This window comes from Protopterus annectens, chromosome 1.part0, assembly GCF_019279795.1.
Source record: "Protopterus annectens isolate FY-2018-M chromosome 1.part0, PAN1.0, whole genome shotgun sequence".
In the NCBI taxonomy this organism is placed as follows: Eukaryota; Metazoa; Chordata; order Ceratodontiformes; family Protopteridae; genus Protopterus; species Protopterus annectens.
The window spans coordinates 1,633,457,597-1,633,480,371 of NC_056725.1; the positions used below are offsets into that span (position 1 = coordinate 1,633,457,597).

The following is a 22,775-nucleotide window of genomic DNA, read 5'->3' on the forward strand; positions in this document are numbered from 1 at the left end:
GAAGATTTTCTTTTGCCATTCAGCTTGCTAACAATGGTCTGCACTGTATTTTTATGGCATTGCACACAGAAAGCAGTTTTATATGACTTGCATAATAAACATTTACTGTCATACCACATTTTTTAATGCTTGACTATCAACTTGCCCTAATAAGGTTTTACATTTGCTAATATGCTGTTTATACAAACTCTGTAGTCTGTCCAAAATTGACACATTAAGAGTAAAACTGTGTTTACTACCCTGCCTGGCATCCATACTGTCATGTAACACAAAAAGATTTTCTTACCAGGTCCACAGAGACCCAGTTGGCCACACTACTTACTGTAGATGGTTGGAAAAGTTCTGTAGTTACTTGAAAAGCTGGTGAAATGAAGCTGGCAGTTGCAGGTTCGAAACCTGAGACCTCAGTGACCTGTAGAATTTATGGCACTACTTCCTTCCTGCATGGCAGTCTCAGCCCAGACATCTGGGGAACTGTACTGCTGCAAACTGTGGAAACTGAAGTGCTCCTACTCAGGACTCAATCACATACAAAAATGTTAGTTACTGTACTTTCACTGAAGTGACCTTATACAAGTCACCAATCCCCCTCTGTTTGAATGTCTCAGGAATTAAGGAGTTATTGTTATCAGCATTTCCTTGACATTGTACCAGGCACAAAAAATGTTTTGTATTACATACAGTTGGATGCCTTCAGCTAAGAGCAGTTTAACCCTTCAGTGTATATATGCTAGCAAACAAAAATGCACATGCATTTAACTACCTTTTTCCCTATATATATATTCTAGCAAACAGGAGTGTACATCCATCTAACAAACAGAAGTGTACATGCACTGTTATATTGTACTACATATATATTCTAATAAACAAAAGTATATATACACTGTTATAAATGTCTAAATATATATCTAACATAATTTAAAAACTGTTTTACATTCATTTGTTTTTCATGTTAAATTACCACTGCAGGAATGGTGTACAACCCGTGGCTTTACTAGACATCAAGGTATTATTGTAAGTCTGCAGTATGTGCTGAACATAATATTCTCACATTGACCGAAACACTGATGTAGCAACAAGACTGTACTGTTACTGTCATTATTTTGTACACTGGATTATTGAGTGAAACATTTGTTGAAAATATTTATTTGCTTATAGTTTCTTCACAAAATCCACATTATAAGCAGCGCTGTTGAGAAAAAAATGAGAACTGTTGAGAAAAGAATGAGAACACTGAAGCAGGGACAATAGGGAGCAAAAGACTATATCATGTGGAAGGAAATAAAACTGCCATGCTAAATGCTCCAGTACTGTAAAAAAATAGTGCTGCTTGCTATGGACCCATTCCGCTGTACACTTTAAAGTGTTTGCTATCACTTTTATCTTGGATGCAGATCATATGCTTTTTTATTCATTTGCATACTGTTCTGCTGCTGATCCAGTGTGATGCTGTTGCATGTATGCTAGCTACTGTAGCATAAAAAGTAATTTCATAGAATCGCTGTGTTGCAGTATTGTTTGTCTTACCTCTTTGTATGTTTGGGAGATGTAGTTTGATGAAGTATAGAAATTGATAGCAAATGTATTTAAAAATGCGGCACAGTGATGATTATTGTAGTTTATTCATGCTGATGCACAAACTGATGGAAAAGTATGGAACTAAGATGTTAGCAGTTAATATTGAAGCTTAAAACAATTTTACTCTAAGAAAACGTATGGTATTTTTTGTTCCTTTTTAATAAAGACTTAAAATGGACCATGAAGGCTTCTGGAGTGTTTTGCTTTCTCTGATATTCTTTTACCTTTTTTTTCTGAAACAGGAGAACTAGATGCCATGCCAGGACAAAGGGAAAGAGCAGCAGCAATCCTTCTAGCATGTCGTCATCTTCCTTTGTCTTTTCTAGCCTCTCCACGACAGAGGGCAGTAATGTTAGCAGAAGCAGCACGGACTTTGGAGAAAGTGGGTGATAAACGTTCTTTCAGTGACTGTCAACAGATGATTTTAAAACTCAGCAGTGGGACAACAATTGCAGCCACTTAAGAAGAAAAGTGTCCCTGGACTCCACTTTATTTTTATACTCAAAATTGTTGTTCACAGTGCATTATTACTGTATTAGTATGGACTACTTACTGTTAAGGATATGAAAAGAAATGGTTTCGTTTTTAAGTTGAGACCACGTCAATAGAACACACTGTAATATGTATGTATATATATGGCAAACCAGCAAGCTTGGTAGGCTATAGCTGACAATTTATTTTATTGTTTATTTGCATCACATGTGCCGGCAACTAGAGGTGCATTTTCGTGAAGCATTTTGTTGCAGACTTTGAAATGAATATTAAGTGGTCCCTGAATCAGACTGTCTGATGAAATTGAAACTCTGTGCTTTTGATGTCTTCACACAACAAGAAAAGAACAAGATCTGCATCTACACAAGCAGACACCATGGTTAAAATCAACTCGCATTCAATCTCAGAATAAATACTTTGTTTTCTGTATAAGTGACGACTAAATAACAAAAGTGCAGTGATTGAATAAGACCTTTTCTACTTACATAATTTAATGTGTATTTATTTAACAGTTGTATTGGCCTTGTTTTGTACCCACTTTCCAAGATTTGAATGATTCTTGAACAACAGTACATAAGGTATCTGTGTTTTGGTAAACACTCTGTGTTATGGATTTTGTTTCCATTTGCTGGCTGGCCCAGACTCCTGCAGCAGTAGCCATGATGAAGCTTTGAAATGTGTAGTTAAGACAGAATAATCCTGATGTACCAGTGTTCTGAATATGAGCTGTGAAGTTAAGTCAGATCTATTCTTTTCAACCTGCTATTGAGACTGTCAAGAATTAAACTGTCTTCACGGATATTTTATACTGTAAATGTTCCATTTAAGAAGTTCTTATATTAGGTTGAGATTTGTACTTAAAAGTAGTCATAAATACAAATACTCAATTGTTTGTCATGTTTCTCACTTCTTTCATGAGGAAACAACAGAGATCTGTGGATTATAGTGAGTAACTGGTAGTGAAAGATAACTGGAAAATGTTGCCTTAAAACTGTAAAAATGTATGGTTCCTTTGGCAGAGTTTTCTTCTAAACCCAAACCATGCACTCATTTCATCTTGGTCACTATTCTGATGTTAATTTATTTTCTTACATAAAGATTTGTCAAGTCATTTGAAAGGGGATAGTATGCCAGCATCCCTGTCTTCAGAGGTGTTAGTTGCATTATCCATTTTTCTGAGAGAACACCCAAAACTTGAAAGTTGCCTCAAACTGTGATTAGAAACGATGTATAATGCCTGAGCAGCCGCAGTGGTCTTCTGTATCACCTGAATTTTTTTAGTCATTTGAAGAGATCTGATGCTCACAAACTCACTGCTTTTCAAGGACATTTTAGTTTCAGAACTACAGTTATAAAATAAAATGATAAAATGCTCTTGAAAAGCAGCCATCTTAAGTACATCTGATCTCTTCATTTAGTTGAAAATGTAATTGTAATTTTGAGCAGCACAGTGACTCAGTAGGTAGCGTTGTTAGCTGACATCACTAGGTTCTCATTTCAGTTCTCAGCCTTGGATCTTCCCGTGTCTTTTTTTTTTTTTTTTTTTGCTGGGAATTGCAGTTTCTGCAGATATCCCAGGGGTGTGCTAAAGATGAATAGACTATTCTTAACATTGCCTGTACACGTGTGTGCCATATGTGGGTGTGGGTGTGTCCTTTCTACAATAGGTTGGAACCCTATCCAGGACTAATTTATCAGTATTATGCCTACTGAGTAACAGAGTAGGCTTCATCTCCCCTACAACCCTGAATTGGTTTACCTCAGAGAATGAGCAAACAAACTGTAGTTCTTTCAGATCAATTCTATAAGAAGACGGTGAGTACAATTTAAGATTTTTTAAGGTATTAATGTTGACATATCTGTTTTTCTGTCTGATGTTGCTGAAATGAAAGGAGCCCTAGACATGCTGTGTTTGCACTCATTTCCCCTTTCTTAATCTTTCTCTGTTGAATTAATATGTTATTTCTCTGAAATATACGGTTATAAAATGCATAGTTCATTTCAGACTTCCTTCTTTGGCTGATTCCAGTGACATAGAATAGAAATCCTTGCTAGTAAGATCAAAGACATTCTTTTGGTACTTGGGTATGGTAGAGATGTTGCCATTTGTGTCTCATTCCATGGGGATTATTTAAGTTTCAATACTTTTTGTGGAGACTGGCTGTTGACTGTGGCTTTGAAAAATGTGCCTGGTATATACCTGTCATTTTCCTTCACAGAAGACATCTTAGTTTCAGGATAGGAAATGCTCCTTTTAGGTCACACTCTTGCCTTTCTTTGTTAGTGTATTCTGCATCTGTAATTAGAGTCTCTTATGTTGAACAGCCTGGATATTGGGATTGTCCCATCAGAAAGTTTTCTATTGAGGTTTTAGAGATCCTTTAAGAAATGAGGAAACCTGTAACTGGAAAGTCCTATTTGTTAAACTCAAAGATCTGATGATCTTGTGCTTTTTCATCTTCTGTAGATCCTGGACTGCTTCTCTGAGCATGACTGGAAGGATCTGTTTTTGTCATCAATCAAGGCATATTGTTTGGCCTTGCTAGTGTTCCCTTCTTTGGGATCTACCTTTGAATTTTAAACCCACTGTCATTTTCTTCTTGAAAGGGATGTTATTTGTCTATCAAAAAGACCCCTTATACCTATTAAGATTTGAACTTTATGTGGAATCTTCATAAAGTCTTCCTTTGTAATGGAGTACAGAAATTTCAGATGTGGAAACCATATTATTGGCTGTCTTGATAGAAGTATTTCAGAGATTCAGAATCTTGCATGTTGTGAACCTTACACTATTTTTATGCAGCCAGACTAATTTTTTTTTACCAGTACTACCATCGTGCTTGTAGTTATACCAGACATTGCTTTGAGTTTAGAGATGCTGTGCCTATCTGTCTGACCTCATCCAAAAGATGTAGTGGAACAAATGAGCAAATCATGCATAAGATTGATCAGGTTTATATTGAAACATCGAAAGACTAAAATTTCGAATCAGACATCGAACACGTAACATCGAACGCAAACAACCCCAAAAGCTCAGAATTTCGAAAACAGAATGTTCTAACACCAGCACTTGGCCATCCGCTCACCCGTGCAACCTGAATCCTAACTGTAACACACCAAACACCACACATCTTGAACTGTCAAAACAGAACCCAGCCACCTAATGCAAGTACCCTACAAACATATACATTGAGCACTCTACTCCGCTCAACAGAAAGTAAATATTAAAAACAAAACCAGCATAGTAGCACATGATTACCACACTTCATACACACTACGTACAAAGAACAAAATATTTACATGATTTACTACTCAAATACACAAACAAGCTACAAACTATTTCTTATGTGGGGGGCTTCGCCCCCCACACCCCCCTACTTAAATATACCAACTCCAAGATCGCACCACAGTGGAGGTAATACATTCACATGTAACATTTCGATGTTATGTGTTTTGCTTACCCTGCTATTGAACAGTGGTTTGTAGCAGACGTTCTTCACATTTCACATTTCCCAGTGACGTCAGGATGTGTAGCTTTGCATGGGCCAACTGTGGGAGTCCAGGGTTTCCGTTTTTGGAATTTTGAGCTTTCAGTATTGTTTGCGTTCGAGGTTTGGTGTTCAATGTTGTGCGATTTGAGATTATGGGTGTTCGATGTTCTGATATACACCCAGATACATCCTAGAAGACATCTGTTTCCTGTAGTTTTGTAAGTGCATGTAGTCAGGCCATCTAATCTCCTTTTTTTTGCCTTTTGAAGCTTGCAAATTGAGGTCCCCTGAAGAGAAACAAACCAGTTCTAACTGGATAGTAATTTGCATTGTGTTCTGTTATGATTCCAGATGGAAGCTTCTTCATGGGAACAATAGAGCCCATTCATTTAGAGCAGTGGTGGCTTTTACCACCTTTTCCAGAGTTGTAAGCCCTGCACCCATTTATGTAGCTGCTACTGGGACCAAGATCCATAAACTTATCAAGCAGTGCAAGTTGGATATGGTCTCTAGACCTAAAGATAGTTTTGCTGTAGCATTTGGCCGAGGAATGTGTACTGCAGCAGCTGTCTCTCCTAGCTGTTGGATGCATAACTTGCTTTCATACCCATCTGTCACTGTAGGAACCCGGGCAGTGATGCATCACAGTATGGATGTGTAGTTTACTTGTCACAAGTGTAGATGACAGGTGTCTCTTTCTTTACAGGGACAGCTTTCCCTCCCTTTCCCTAGCTTCACAGTGGTTTCTTTTTGCCATATGCCTTTCTTTTCTTGGAGAATTTGTTTTGTTTTGTAATTAGTTTTAGTACTGTGTTGCTATAAGACTCCTCCAAGGGATAATATTCACCCTAGTTATGCTTGTATTCCCTAACTGGGACAATGTGTTGGATTAGCCTATTTCCTGAGAAGGATCCTAGCTTCAGGATAACAAATTATGATGGCTGGGTTATATGCTTTGGGACTGCAGCCATACAGCCTTGTCTTAACTTTCTTTCTCCTTCCGAACAATGTAATGGAGCTTTCTTTTACCCTGCTTAGCTAATCCCTGGTAAGGAGGAATTCCAAGGCTAAGTAGGTTAGGGGAGCCTCTGATGTATGGTACAGTGTTAAAGTGATATCTTTCAGTGGAAGGTAACTTCCAATTCACTACCATAGCTGGAGGCTGCAGGCACTACTATTTGCAATTTCTTTTGTCATAGTTTCTGTCTGATTTAGTTCTGTAGTGCTCTTCATGACTTTTTATTTTGTTAATGGAGGACCAATGCAACTGTGACCAGTCCATATACCATTATTTTTTCAGCTTTGGCTGTTTTATGTGAATGTGGTTTAACCCATAAAGCAGTGTAAAAACAGATACATCATTCAATTACTACAGTTTGATTTCACCCTTGAGACTGTCACTAGATTGAATTCTACTTAGATTTGAAAAAAAAGTATTTTAAGCTGAATTCAAACTCAGCTTCTACATGCAAGGTAAAGTCCACCTTTCAAGCAGAGGGCTTTGCAGATAAAAAAAAAAACAAAAAAAAACGTATTAAAGCCATATTTTGCATCAACAAGTCAAGAGACATAAGATAGTTAAAAATGTTTCCAGGTAGTCCACGTGTGAAGAACAAAATGTTGCTGAATACTTTTTTTTTCAGACTTGCACTGTGTAGATGAATCATGGGGATATGCTGCTGCATTTCTGGCATGGCTATGCATCCTCAGCTTCTGACAAATTACATTCGCTGCATGAGGCATGTGCAAGGAGGTCTTTTTGCATCTAATCTTTGCCACCAATGTTGTCATTATTTGAAGGTTTGTAGAGGAAGGTTTCAAGAATGAAGAGGATGCAGACTGATGTCCATGATGGGGCACACTTGGATGTATGCTCTAACTACATAATGTTTTCCTACCTTTTTAATACCCAGTGTACCTCACAAGGCAAGCTGTCTCCAGTGCAGAGTTTCTGTTGGATGTCTATTTTTTTACCATATTGCCTTGACTGCTTCTGCTTCTTTAAACATTCTCAGACAGCTAGAGTCTTATGAATTTAGCATGATTCTTCAGGAGGTGTTTATTCTTTCATCTAAAGTGCAAGCCCTCAGATGGTACCCTTTTTATCACTTTGATGCTATCACCCTGTTCTTGTCATATCATCAATCACTGTAGTATTCAAGGAATCCTAAGAAAGTATACAGAATATGAGGCTTTATTGTACGAATACTAAAGTGTGCAATCTTCAGCTACAGTGACTGCTGTTATTGACTGATGGATATTTTCAGTGTAGGTTTCACAACAGCTACACATTGATTGTTGTTATTTATAATTGATTTTTGTCTCCAACCTACTGTCCTCAATCCTTAGAGACTATCCATTGCACACTAGGCCTTATTGATCCCTATGGGTAGCGGGATATGGGACGGGTGGGTGGCATCACTTTTATAGCCTCTTATACTGCATGAGCAGTTATTTTTCACTTTGTGTATGTTCTACTGCCTGCTTTCTCACCTGTTATGGCATGCATCATGAAGTGATTTCAGTGAGAGAAGCACATGCACCTGTTCATTCTTACCCACCTGGTGCAAACCCCATGATTTCAACTATGGAGCTTCCACACAGTAAACAAAAAATTGGATACCAAGTACCATTTCCTAAAAGAATAAAGGTGTATGTCAGCTGCTCAGTCCTCCAGTGCATCGGTGTGACTGTTATCAAACATAGTTGGCAGGTACTGCACTGTTGTGCTCTCTTTTTGCATTTTCAGCTTGCTGATCAGCTCATATAGATTAGTGTCTGTCATGTATTTCAGAAATTAAGAGCTTCTTTAAGGTCTTCTTGATGTATTTTAATCTCCCTCACTACCAACAGAATCTTAACCAATTGCCAGCTTGAAGCCTGTATGCGATTATAAAACTGTTCTGATGGCTCGTCCTTTGAATTGTTAGATTCTCTTGACAGTAGATATTCACCAAGAAATACTTTTTTTGTTGTCTGCCACTTCCAAGAATATTACTGAACTGCAGGGTTACTGTCTTAACAGAGAATGTTTGTTTGCTGGATCTGTTTGAACTACCTAAACTAAATGCTTATTCTTACCAGAAATTATGTCAGAATTCCACCTGGATTGCTTACCTTTTGTAGTATCTCTTCTTACAGAAATGTGATGTGCATTTGGATATAAAATAGGCTGTTATCTTGAAAGAACCAAAAACAGAAAACATTCTGAGCTTTTTCATCTTAACATTCTTGTTAGATCAGTAACCAGAAATACCGTCTTGGAGTAATAATTCAGTACATCATATTCTGTAGCCAAAAACATGTAAGCCAGTGCATTCTGCTATTAAGGCTCGTTACTGCTAAGTCGGTCTTACTTATGCAGATATGCAAAGCTGTAGCATGGAAAGCCCTGAGATGGTACCGTTTTTTATCACTTTGATGCTATCACCCTGTTCTTATTATATCATTAATCACTGTAGTATTCAAGGAATCCTAAGAAAGTATATAGAGTATGAGGCTTTATTGTACGAATACTAAAGTGTACAATCTTCAGCTACAGTGACTGCTGTTATTGATACCAAGTGTCACACTATGCCTTATCATATTTGATTACCTTCTTTTACATAATTTATGGTCCAGATGACATAAGCCAGTTTTCTGTAACATACACATATGTATTATAATAGAAATGTTACTTGTATGACTGTAACATTGCTTTGTATCTAGATAATTCTTTCAGAGTAGTATGGCACTCTTTTGGAATAAAAAAAAAAAAAAAAGAAAAGCATTAGCTATGTGGTTAAGGTAGTGTTTTTTTTTATCCCAAGTAGCCTTTTCATCCAACAGGTATACATTAATATTGTAGGAACTGGGACAATGATTCATCACAATATGAATATGATAAGGTTAAACTATTTGTTTAAAACTCTGATAGAAAATAAATATTCTCTAATTACCATACATTGTGAAGCCATACCATGTACAGTGTTACAAACCTGCTGGACTAAATAGCGTGGAGTACACGGATTAAAAGCACACTAGAAATGAGAAAAATTTACCTACCTGCATGGGGAGTTTGCTGTCTGGTAAGCATTTCTTCCATTATTGGTCAAAGGAGGTTGTAAGCCTCTGGGTTGGACATGGCAGTATAGCACAAGCAGTGTTGTTAGGTAATATTGCTGTGTTATGTCCAGAAAGCATCTTGCATAGGCTTTCACTTAATGCAGATTTCAATACTGCTTTAAATGATGCCTCCCCCAAAGTACATTTTAAGATATTTAGTGCAATTTTTCTTTATATCAGTGTTAAGTGTAGTGAAGCCACCAGTTTTCTAGGGTAATGCATGAAATGCAGGTACTAAGTGAATTGTTTCATTTCATGAAATTAACAATGATTTTACTGATGAAATTAACTCTACCCCGTATTGCTAGTTGTAAAGTATATACATAATAATACACAAGCAACAAGATAAGGCATATTTGGCAAAATGGCAAGTCTGAGCACATAGATTGCACGGTATGCAGAAGTATGCAAGTGAATATACAGATGTCATTGTCACAGCTAATGTAGTTCTAGTTGCTTGGGTATACAAATGGGACCTTCCAGTGGGGAAAATGTTATGTCTAATTGCTTGATTAATGCAGTTGTCTGAGACTAGTTGCAAATGATTTTTGTGACCCTCGAGGTGGCAAAAATCCTTTTTAATCTCTGGGCAGATAGTTTTGAATCCCATTGTATGCTTATGAAATCAGGTGAAGGTTGAAAGTTAAGCATTCCTTTCCTGTTAATTTGAACAGCTTCCACAGTACCCATTTTGCATTCACTGTTGTGCATTTGGAAACGTATTCCAGCTTTTTAATTTACAGTCTTATCGTAATGTATGTAGAGTAATTGTAGACATGTATCCCTCAAATGCAGTAATGAGTTATTCTGGCCTAAACCAATGAAAATATATTTTTCTGGTGATTGCATCACTACACCTTTTATGATGCATTTCTTTTGTTTGTTTTTGAGATGCATTTTGCAGTAACTGTAAAATGATTTATAGTTTTTTAGTGATATCAGTTCTGTGTATTATTTGTAGTACTTTTTGGTTAGAGCAGGTAATGCTGAGGGATCTGCTCTTTTGTAAAAAGAGTTTATAGATTATTCTGTGTTTTTAATAGAAACTGCATTGTGTAAAAGAAATTAGCTGTTTAAAAGAGCAAATGTATGCTCTGTTGCATTTTGTTTAATATTGCTTGAAACTTTTTTATATTCAGTATATTGTATATAAGTAGTCTGTAATTGTAGTATTGCTAGCCATGAATGTTCCCTTCTGTCATTTCGTTGCAGAGAAATAAACAGCAGTTTGCATCAAGCTGTTCAAAAATTGGCTGGTGCTGACAATTTATTCTAATGACAGAAATTGTCATTTAATATCTGTATGTCACATTTGTTTTCTTATTCTAGATTTGATTAACCTGAGGAATGCAGACATGAGAAAATGACCAGTGGAGATAGCAAACATTGAAAGAGTGACCCCATCAGTGTGTTAAAATTTAGACTAGCTAGAATTGTGTTAAAAAAAAAAAAAAGTATAGCCAGATGAAGTCAGTTTACTGGCACAGAGGGACAAAGCCGGGGCCACATCTCAAGACTAACTGACACCTGGGTGATGGCTAACCTTTCATGAGAGTAAAGAGATGGGCCAGTCAGCTGCACTATTGGCATCTTCTATTGAAATAATTGTTGTGCCTACTTTACAGCTACCAGTGACATGAGCTTAGCTTTCCCAAGCCACATTTTCAGGGTACTACTGATTCTGTGTGTACAACAACAAGAATGGAGGACAGTCCAGGCCTTTACTTTGGTGAACTTACACATCAGTAGAACGGAGGTGGTTAGTTTATAAAGTAAGAACCAGAGCCTGCTGTGATTGATGGCAGTCAAGTGTTTGGCTCTTGACCCCCCCCCCAAACTTGGGTTAAGAATGTATTATTGATAAGGTATTAAGAATGTATTATTGATAGGGTATTCTGTGTGGAAGGAGAAGGCCCCCACCTTTAGCTGCTGTGGGGTGTTACAGCTAGGTTAGAAAGGGGATCATATGGCTCAGTAGGGCATCTGATGTGGCCAGATTATCAAGACAAGTTTGAGAATAAATACATATAATAATAGTACGTTTACAGAACAGAGGAAATATTGTGTATGGGCTATGGATCATTGGTCATTTTCTTACAGAACTTTCATCTAGCCAACGTGAAAAGCCATTCACATACTTTTCTCTGTTTTGATGCCAAACTCGTCTCTCGTATCTGAAGATTTCCCTTGTCATTAGTTACAGGAGGTTGGACATCCTCATCTTAGTTCCTTAATTTTCCTATACTGAAATACAATGCAGCACCGGAGCTGTGAATTAGTTACCAGTTTGTGGTACTGTTCTGTGTGTATCACTTAACTAGTTGTTAAAAAGTATTTTTAAGTGCCCATAGTATTTCCATAATGGTGTTCTTGAAATATATTTCATTATTTCCCTATTGTAGATCATTTTCACTGTTTTCCATTTTCTGGGTCTTTAGAAATGGCTGAAGTGCATTTCCACAAGGGCAAATGTGGATAGAAGATGAATTGCTATGATAGGTATGCTGTATTTGTGTGCTGCTTCCTGAAGATTACCCGTAAAATGGAAATTTCTTGTACAAATTATTCATCGTCACTTCTTAATACAGGAGAGAAGTTTTCTAGGAAAGTCCTGACAGTTCATCTGGTCTTGTGAATGAAAGGACCTTGTCAGAGTCCTAATAGAAACATCAAGAAAAGCATCTTCAGTAAATAGAAGTGTCAGTCCTGTAATGATTTTCATTAAAAGGTTATCATCATTTAAGGATACCTCTCCATTCTGCCTGAATAGAGGCAGATCCCTTTCTATACCATGTCAATGTTTTGTAGGTAATTTTCCACTAAAATACCTGACAAGGAGGCTGTTGTTAGAGACATCCCCAGTATAGCTGAGTACAGAAGCTAATACATTGATAATTGTTCCACAGATGGAAGGAATGGGCCAAAATTATTTAAAGCTATAAGGGAGATGCTCAGTCTTTTACATGTCTGTCTCCTCTATTACTGTGGTAACTTCGGGGGATTTTTTTTTTTGTACAGGTGTTTGACTTTACAAGTGTGAGAACCATTGACGGTTTAAGCTAATCTTCCAGAAGGTGTTCATAACAGCTGAATGAAGGAAAAAAAAACTCTATGACAAAAAATTTAAATTAAGGTGGCTCTAAAATTATGCCCGAATTTACAATTAGCATCTGGAGATGTTTCTGGTGTGAAGTTTCTTAAACATACACAATCCCTAGTTTGTTTCACCAGGATGTTTGCTGCCAAGCAATGTCTTTCAGTTTTTGGTACAGAATGCTTAATTTGGTCATTCCTTGGCTATTCTCTGGAGCAGTTTTCTAGAGTAGAAAACTCTTGAGATTCTTCTGGTCATAAAGAATCTAAACTTAAAAATGTGGATAAGCCATTAATAACCAAGTTCCTGATTTGTCATGGGAATATTCTGTCGATGAAGTAATGGCTTCTTTGACTGAGAAACCGACCTTTGATGATCTTTTCAAGAAAGTTAGCATCATTGTGAATATATATATAAAAAAACCTATCTAGATCTTTTGAAATAACCAGACATAATTTAGCTTCTCATTCCTGTTAAATGTTTGAGGAAGTCAGCTTGGAAGACCCCCAATGATTTTTACTGCTGTGTGTCATTGACATGACAAGAAACATGCTTCCACTGACAGACACTTGTTAAGGTACCAGTGGTGGCATATAAAGCAGTGTCCACATCTTTAGTAATCTTCCTTCATGTAAGGACGCTGAAAATTTTGGATCTGTAATAACCAGAGCTTGCGGATTGCCAATCATAATGAACATCTCAGTAGATATGATTGTATCTCCAGAAGAAAAAGAGACAGTTGGTGGAAAGTTTTTTCTGAATCTGAGATTACGACCAATTTCCTTGATAACATGAAAGACCGTGTAGAAGCTTATTCCCAGTCACTGAGGTTGATGTTTTGATGTGACTGACTCTTAGGCCTAGGCCAATGGACTCAAAGTACTGCTTGAAGAGACGTGCTTGGTTGCATATCTCTTGACTTCCCCAAGCCATCCATTATAAAATGTTTTACTATCCTATTCGCAATGCATTTGTTTGGCAGGATGGTTCTTGAAACCCTAAAAAGCAAGTAGAAGGAACCCAAGTATTCTATGTCCACCACTCATTTAGTATAAAGATGTCAGTACTTGTTCGTTGTTAAGATGCCAGTGCCTTGATAAACTACAAACGTTTTCAGAGAGAAAGTTAGGAGTTGTTCAAATCCTGGGGCAGTGGCATCATTGCAGAGACAGCGACATTAACACAGAAAGTCACTTCTCAGCCTGAACAGCCGTTCAACCAGGGGTTTAATTACTTCCCTAACCATTTTCCTGGTTCCTCTGAAGTGATCTGGTTGAGATGAGATCGTCATATTGAGGCATGTTGTTTGCATTTCATGCATTTTTGTGTAAATGTCCTTCCATATCACTGTTGCAGTATTCTTCACCTAGGAGATCTCCTACCAAGGATAGCCCAATGTCTGGACAGAATACCAAAGCCTTCAGCTCTTATAAGCACTGTACGTCATCACATGTATGCTCCCCATGCACGACATAGGGCATAAAGGCGATGTAGGGACTTAGATACTCAGAACCTACTTGCCACCAGTCTGAAAGCCATTATTGAATGTCAGTCTGAATACCCTTCTGCTGTGCTGGTTACCAAGCCGTTTTGTCAGACAGTGCCCCGTTGGGGTTTCTTCTCTTCTTTTTCATATTACTCCTCCTGCTAAGATGACTCAGACTCCTGCCTCCTAGAAACCTTCTTTTCAGGACAGGGCTGGTTCTGTTTGATGGCTTGCTTCCCCCTTCCCATGGTTAGGCTCCCTTGTCTCTCTGCCTTTCTCCGTCTCTTTAAAATTTATACAAATCACCTCAGACTCTTGGGTTCTGTCCACTAACCATCAAGAATATTTCAAGGTTTGAAAGTCCCTTCCTCCATTTTGAGGCATTGCTTAACATCCTGGGAAAAAGCTTTCTTATTTTCTAGAGGGTTTTCACTCTCTTGAATCAGGGCACCATTCAATCTATGCTTCCCAACCAGGTAAGGAAGGGATTTTGTTCCAGAATGTTTTTGGTCCCATAAAAGGAGGGCACATAGAGACCAATTCTGTATCTTTCCCTGCTAGATGCATTTCTCAAGAGTCCTGCCCTTTGGATGTTATGCCTTCAGACATTGTTTCCTCTCCTACTTCCTCAGGCTTATCTGGTGTCTCTGGATCTCAAGGATGCATACCTTCACATTTCCATCCATCCTCTTTTCAGGACATTTTACATGTCTTTGTGCATTCCTTACATTTTCCATTCTCTGTTTTGCCCTTTGGCTTGTCTACTGCCTCATGGGTATTCCAAATGCCTCACAACTGTCTTTCTTTTTTGCATGCTTCAAGGTATTCGGGTTTTTTTCCTTGTCTAGCAATTGGTTCTGATGCCTTCCCAAGATCATATGTTCTTTGGATGCAAGCTTCAGATGATTCCCATGTTGGCATCTCTCCCTGCCCCCAAGGCTCTTTGATAACTCTTTCCCACTCTCTTCTTACTCTGGCATCTATCATAGTCAAAGAATTTATGAGGATCCAGGGGTTCATGGCTTCCACCATTCCCATGCTCTCTCTTGCCAGGGTCCATATGAGGAAATTTCAGTGGTACCCCAAACTGGTGTGTCTTCAGCATTGCCACCATGGGGTTCCCAGCTCCTTTTCTTCCCTGTCTCAAGCTCAAGCTTCAGTGGTGAATTCATCAACTCTCTCTCAAACTGGGGTTTCCTTTTCAAGGTCTAGTTCCCATGTGAGCTTTTTGCAGATGCGTCAGGCAGGGGATGGGTTGCTTCCTGTGGCTCCCTGAAGGTTTAGGGTCTCTTGCTTCCTTATCAGAGGTTAGACCAAATCAACATAAAAGAACTGAGAGCTCTGCTTCTGGCTGTGTAAGCTTTTCATTCCCTGTTTCATACCAGGCTCCTGAAAGTTTTCACAGAAAATACCATGTGATGTGGTATGTCAACAAGCAGGAAGACACAAGGTCCTATCTTCTTTTCAGACTAGCTGTTCAGGTCTGGGATCTATCTATCCAGTATCAAGTGACTCTTAGTGTGGTTTACATTCCCTCAGAGCACAATCTAGTGGCTGACTTTTTGAGCAGGTCAGGCACACAAGCTTAGGAATGGATGCTTCTCAGAGATGTGTTCCTGGACATTATCCATTAGTGGGGCATTCTTCAGGTAGATATTTATAGGTATTTACACTTTTCCTGACATAACTGACTTTTAGCTTCAGCAAAGCAAAGTATTTTGATGACCAAGAGCAAGAAAATTTCACTCTTCAGTGTGCTGAAAATCACTTAGAATAAATTGCTAAATCTAATGGTTATCATTCTGAGACTGAGTATAGACTTAAAGAAAGGTTTTTTTTTTTGGTTTAATTTCTCCAAGGCTTTTGGGTTTCTAATACCATGGAGGGAATGGACTCCATTCCTAAGTCAAAGTATGATTAAAGGCCATGAAATTAGTATTGTTTCAATCTTTGATGTTAGCCAGAATTGTTTTGACAGCACCCACAATGTGCCCAGAACTGACTTCTACAATTCATACATAGTTACATGTATCTGTAACGTATCTAAGTATGATTGTAAATTATTTTTTATAATACCCATTAGTCCTACTATTATTGGAACTGTCTGTGTATTCTTCTTCCACGTTGTCTTCATTTCTACCTGTAAATCCTGGTATTTTATAACTTTGTGTGCCTCTGTATTTAAAATAATTTGGTCACTGGGCATAGCAATTTCAGTGATCAATGCTACTTTTGTCTTTTCATGGACTACTATATCCGGTTTTCTCGCATCTGTTTTTGGAACTGTTAGTAATGGTGATCCCGTGTGATATAAACATCTTAGTTTTCTATAATACTATGTGTCTCATGTTTCAGGTCCATAGCACATCATCGAACGATGTAATATTGAACCCAAAATGCAAAAATAGTAAAGCCACGGCACATCAATTTTTTTCCCCAGAGAAAAAAATTGGTGGTCCGTTTTTGGAGCTTTGCTATTTCCTCTATCATGGTGTGATCTCGGAGTTCGTATATTTAAGTAGGGGGGTGTGGGGGGCACAGCCTCCCACTTTAGTTTTAAAGTTGTATGTTTTTTTTTTTTGTTAGGGAACAGCAGTTTTTTTCCCCTGGGAAAACAATCGCTGTTTTGTGTGTTTGTTATTGTGCGGTTTCAGACTTTTGGGTTCGATATTACATCATTCGAACTTATACAAGTTCGACGATGTGATATAGACCCTCATGTTTCCAGTGCTTCTCAGCTGCTTTAATATGGTTGCACAATTGTCAATTCAACAGTCTTGTCACATTATTATGCCTTTCAGTATACATTTCTTCTGCCTTTAGTGTATTGCACCCAGGAACAAGATGTGTGACTGTTTCCAATTCTGATTTACAAAACCTGCATTTGTCTGTTTCTCCCACATGTTCAATGGACTTTGTAAACCAGTGTGTACGTAGTCCAGTATCCTGGGCAGCCAATATTAACCTTTCATCTTTTGGTTTAAATTCACCTGTCCTTACTGGGTCTATATTATATTGTATGAATGAAAGTTCATAAACTCGAACGCTGTAAATAGCGAAAATGCCGAACTTCGAACCCTTTATTGTGGGGGGCTGTGCCCCCCTGCTAATTATATATACCTGGCTCACGTCTTGAGACTTCAGAGTAACCTGGTCATGGAGCTGGCCGAGTCTCCCCCAAGTCCATGTCGAAGGAGGACAGGGACTCGTTCCCCATGAGGATGGCCACTTTGAAAGCAGTCTCCAACATGTCCATGCAATTCCTTTCACATGCTACTGAAGGAGCGGCTAGGGCAGCTGGGTCTGGCATGTCCATGAGATGCAATGCCTGGCTCAGACTATGTCAGTTTTCGGAACCTTTCAAGGCATCCTTTGCCAATGCCCCTTACGATGTCTCTACGCTCTTTGGTAAGACCGTCAAAGAGACTTTAGTTCAGAGTGAGAAGGATGGGAAGACACTGTCTGCCGTCAGAATCCGCTTCTCGAACCCTCAAAGTTCCCTTTCCCAGAATCAGAGAGGGCAAAAGAAGATGTGGTTCCAGAAGTCACAGCATTCCCAAGAGACTCAAAGCTCTTTTTCCCCCAGAGGCAGAGGGGGACAGAATGGACGCCGGCCCAGAGGCAGAGGGGGTCCGAGGAATTTTGGGTCTCAAGAAACCTTCTCGGACAGACCCGTACAGCAACCCTGAGGGCTTGCCTGACTGCTCTACTCTGGAGGCAGTCTGGGGACGATTGTCACTGCACCTGGCAGCATGGGAGTCTGTAACTTCAGACCACTGGGTGCTTCAGATCACATCCAGAGGATACTGTATCCCCTTTGTGGTTCCTCCCAAACCTCCCAGATGTACCAACCGTGCAAAGGGAGGCAGCAGCACAGGAAATTGGCAAGCTGCTAGAAAAATGAGCCATTGAAACTGTCCCCCCCAGATTAGTCTGGATAGGGCTTCTACTCCAGGTTCTTTTTGGTGCCAAAGAAAATGGGGGACTTAAGGCCCATTCTGGACCTATCTACCCTGAACCTGTCAGTTGCCAAAGAAAAATTCCGACTGGATGTGCCTGTTAGACCTCCAGGATGTTTACTATCACATAAAGATGCACAGAAGCTCCAGGAGGTTCCTCCCCTTCTGGCTAGGAGTCATTACCAATTTCAAGCCCTACCCTTTGGTCTCACCACAGCACTCAGGGTGTTCACCAAAGTGATGGCAGTAGTAGCTGCTCACTTGAGGATTCAGGTCTATCCGTACCTGGATGATTGGCTCCTCACTGCTCCCACCAGGTGTCTACATTCTCAAACCAGGGATTATTTTTTAAAGCATTTTGGTATCACAATCAATGCATCTAAAGCACTTCTAAATCCTGTCCAGGTAATAGACTACATCGGGGCAAGGATAGACACATTACAGTGCAAAATCTTCCTGACCTTAGAGAGAGTACAAAACCTGAGGATGCATGTCTCTTTGATCTACCATTCTCATCTTCCATTAGCAGAATCAGTGTTGAGAGCTTTAAGTTCAATGGCAGTGACCATAATGCTTCTGTGCGCCCGGTTACATATGAGAATTCTACAGTGGACACTAGCTGTATAGTGGTCCCTGTTGGAACTTCCATTGTCGTATCCAGTACAACTCAGTTGAGTCTGTCGGTTGTCCCTTCTATGATGGATGTGCTCTCCAGAGAGCTTAGAGGGATGACCCTTTGTTCCAGCCCCTGTCCAAGCCACAGTGACCACGGACACCTCCCAACTCAGGTGGGAGGGGCATTGTTTGGGCAGGACAGTCCAAGGCCTGTGGTCCCCTGTAGAGACCAGCTTGCACATAAACATTCTAGAGATGAAGGCGGTCCTTTTAGCATTGCAGGCCCTTCATGCCCTTCTTCCTCTGGGAACCATTGCAGTTCAGTCAGACAACATGTCAGTGGTCTGGTATATCAACAAACAGGGAGGGACCAGATCTTACTCCCTTTGTCGCGAGGCCATGAGAGTGTGGGAATGGGCTATCTCCACTGGTCATTTTCTCATAGCAGCGCACATTCCGGGATGGTCCATCATTCTAGCAGACAGGTTAAGTTGGACTATTCTGATGCCTTATGTGTGGTCTCTGAATCTTTCAGTAGCAGAGCAGATCTTCCTGGAGTGGGGTGAGCCTTGCTGTGATCCCTTTGCATCTCCTTCCAACGCAAAGTGCAGTGAGTTTTTTGCTCTGAACCCCCTGCCGAGGGAGTCCCCCAGAGATGCTCTAGTCCATGCTTGGTCTCCCGATCTTCTGTATGCTTACCCTCCAGTACCTTTTATTCTGGGCTTTCTAGAGAAAGCTCATTGACTGGGGAGCAAAATGATCCTCATTACCTTGTTTTGGCCTCGCCAGGTGTGGTTTCCCTTCCTTTGGTCTCACCTTCTGGCTCCACCCTGGATCTTGGATCCCATTCAGGATCTGATTTCACACCCATCGGGGGTTCCTCTTCCGAACCCGGACAGTTTGAAGCTCAGAGCTTGGCTGCTGCAGTTCCCATGATTGCTAGGACTCCTGGATTATCCTCTTTAGTTAGGTATATTCTGGTGGCTGCTCATAAGTCTTCGACCAGGAAGGGTTATCACAGCAAATGGAAATGTTTTTCCTTTTGGGCCTCTCAGAGGATTTTAGACCCCTTCATGGCTCCTATCTCTGCTATTCTTGATTTCCTAGCCAATATTTTACAACAGGGAGCTAGTTGTTCTACTATCAAAGTTCAGTTGGCTGCCATTTCTCATTTTCATGTAGGTGAAAATTCTGCCTTACTAGCCTCCTGCAGACTGTGTAAAGCCTTTATTAAAGGGACTTTTCTGTTACGTCCCCCTGCCAAGGATCCTGTTCCCCAATGGGACCTTACTATGGTTCTTCAAGCTCTGGTTGCTCCACCTTTTGAACCTGCTGCAACCACAGATTTAAAATTCTTATCTTGGAAAACAGCATTTCTGGTGGCTATCACTTCTGCTAAAAGGGTTTCACAACTGCAAGCCTTGCCCATCAAAGTTCCTTATTTGATTTTCCATAAAAATAGGGTTTCCCTTCAGACCAATCCATCCTTTCTCTCCAAGGTGGCATCACCAGTTAATATTAATCAAGCCATTAATTTACCTGTCTTCTTTCCTAACTTTGCTAACAAAATGGAATATAAACTCCACTTGTTGGACGTTCATAGACAGTTATGTTTTTATTTACACAGGACCAAAAATTTCCTAAAAATCCGATCAGCTATTTGTGTCCTTTTATAAAACCTTTTTGGGTCAACCTATCTCCAAGGTCACTATTGCTAGGTGGATTTCTTCATGCATCCTTCGGGTCTATAAGGACAAAGGCATGTCTCCTCTGGGTCAGGTGAAAGCTCATTCCACTAGGTCCATGGCTACTTCTGCGGCCTTTTGGTCTAGAGTCTCATTGGATGATATTTGTTCTGCAGCTACTTGGTCCTCATCTCATACCTTTATTTCTCACTACAAATTGGATTTGACTTCTAGAAGGAGAGCATCCTTTGGTTCTGCGGTGCTCCGGAATATCCTTCCATGAGGGCCACACAGGAGTTTAGTAGCTGAGGACTCTGTGCCACAGGTTGAAGATCAAATGATGTAAACTACTTCAGATAAAGAAGATGTTCTTCATCTCACATTGCTGCAGTCCTAACACTTGGGTAGTCCGCTGTCCCTCATTCGGCCCGAATATCAGAGCATAAGGCTGACGTCGGTCAGGGCGCATTTGACTGACATCAGAACGTCAGGGTACAAATGCGCATGACCGACGTCATATCCTCAGTCTTTTTTGCCGCATGGTCCGATGTAGAAGCAGTGTTGCAAGTGCCGTTCGGCGTTCTGAAATTTTTCGAATTCGGAGTTTCAGACCGAAGTCAGAGTTGGTTAAGTACCCCGTTGGGGAATATTTTGGTTTTTTCTTGCCTCAGTGGTTTACCGGATGTCAGAAAAAGTGAATAACTGTATTTCTTGTGGGAAACAGATACCGCATAGAGATTATCATAATTTGTGTATACCTTGTTTAGGACCTGAGCACGACGTTGTTGGTTGCCGCTTTTGTGCTAGGTTTAATAAACGCACTATAAAGCGGAGGTTGGATTGTGAAAGGTTGGTCTTTGGGAAGCGGTGCAATTACAAAATGCCGTCGGATGCTCCGACGGCTTCCTCAAAGAAGCGCAAGGACAAGGCAGTTAAACCTAGGTTAGAGGAGTCGTCCGAACCGGACGCCAGTTCTTTAGAGGCGTCAGTGGAACCGGTGGTTCCGACGGAGGCCTCTCTGGAGACCCAGAGAGAAACTTTGATTTTACAGGATGTGGCCTCCCAGGAGGCAGGGCAGGCTGTAGGGGCTTCTCAAGTAACTGTACTCCCCTCCCTTGCTAAGGGGTCTAGGCCCTCTCTTTCTGCATCCAAGGCTTCTCCTAGAGGCAGGCCTAGTTTAGCTTCGGTGGGTGTCACTCCCAGTTCTTCAGGTGCTGTGCCCAGGAAGCACATGCTTAAAATGGCAGAGGATTTAATTACTTTAATTAGGGGCTCTATGCCCCCTCCTGATAAGAGGCCTAGGATGGAACCTGTGTTGGGGGATTATGAGCAGGCTTCGGATGTGTCTGAGTCTTCGGCTGAAGACTTGCAGGAGTATTCTCATTATTCTGACTCTGATATGGATGATTCTACTCCTTCTGCTTCTCCTCCTGAGGATTTTTCTTTTTCAGAGACCCTTCACTCCATGAGAGAGCATTTTAAATGGGAAGGTCAGGATTTCTCTGATTCCAGGAAAAGGCTTAGGGAATTTTTGTTTTTACCCCAGCATAGGCCTTTAGCTATTCCTCCTGTTCTGAATGTGGTGGAAGATGTATTTGCGGAGGCTTCTCTTAATCCTGATTCTTTGCCTCCTGCTCCTGTTAAACCGGATAGGTATTACAGGGTGCCTGAAGCTCATAAGTATCTTTTTAAGAGTCCTAGGGCAGACCCAGAAACTGTTAGCCAGGGGCCTAAGGGTGTTAAGGCTTCTGTTGTCAAAAATCCGTTTCCTGCAGATAAAGAGGCCAGGGCCTTGGATAGATGGGGAAAGAAAGTTTATACTTCTTCCACTCTAGCCATGAGAGCTTTGAATTGCCAGTTTCACATGTTGAAATATCAAAATTATCTCCTTTCTCAGTTGAAATCTAAAGTTGATGCCCTGGCGGAAGGTATTGACTGTAAAGAGTTACAAGATTTAGTGCATATTTCTGAGCAAGTGGGTAAGCATTCTTTGCAATGTGGTTTTGATGCTGTACAGGCCTCGTCTAAGGTGGCTGCCACTGGGTCAGTTCTTCGCAGGCATGCTTGGCTGAGGGATCAAAATTTATCCGACCATGTTAAAACTAGGATTTTGGATGCCCCTTTGCAATCTGATGTCTTGTTTGGTTCTCCTGTTGAGGCAGTTTTAAAGAAAATGGAAGATAAGGCTAAGTCTATGCAGACTGTTAAAGATTTTTTGCAGGTTCAGCCTCCAAAGTTTAGTAGAAATTGGCCTACTAAAGGGTGGACGTA

At 40.1% G+C, this 22,775-nt stretch overlaps 1 protein-coding gene across 1 annotated transcript in view; it reads left to right on the plus strand.

Annotated features, from left to right (window-relative positions):
- The window catches only part of SREBF2 (sterol regulatory element binding transcription factor 2), an 895,155-nt gene extending 884,238 nt beyond the window's left edge, over positions 1 to 10,917 (plus strand). The window contains exon 19 of the mRNA XM_044068232.1: positions 1,821 to 10,917. Coding sequence (XP_043924167.1) covers positions 1,821 to 2,041 — 221 coding nt within the window. The 3' untranslated portion in view covers positions 2,042 to 10,917. The remainder of the gene's footprint in view (positions 1 to 1,820) is intronic.
- The last annotated feature ends 11,858 nt before the right edge of the window (positions 10,918 to 22,775 follow it).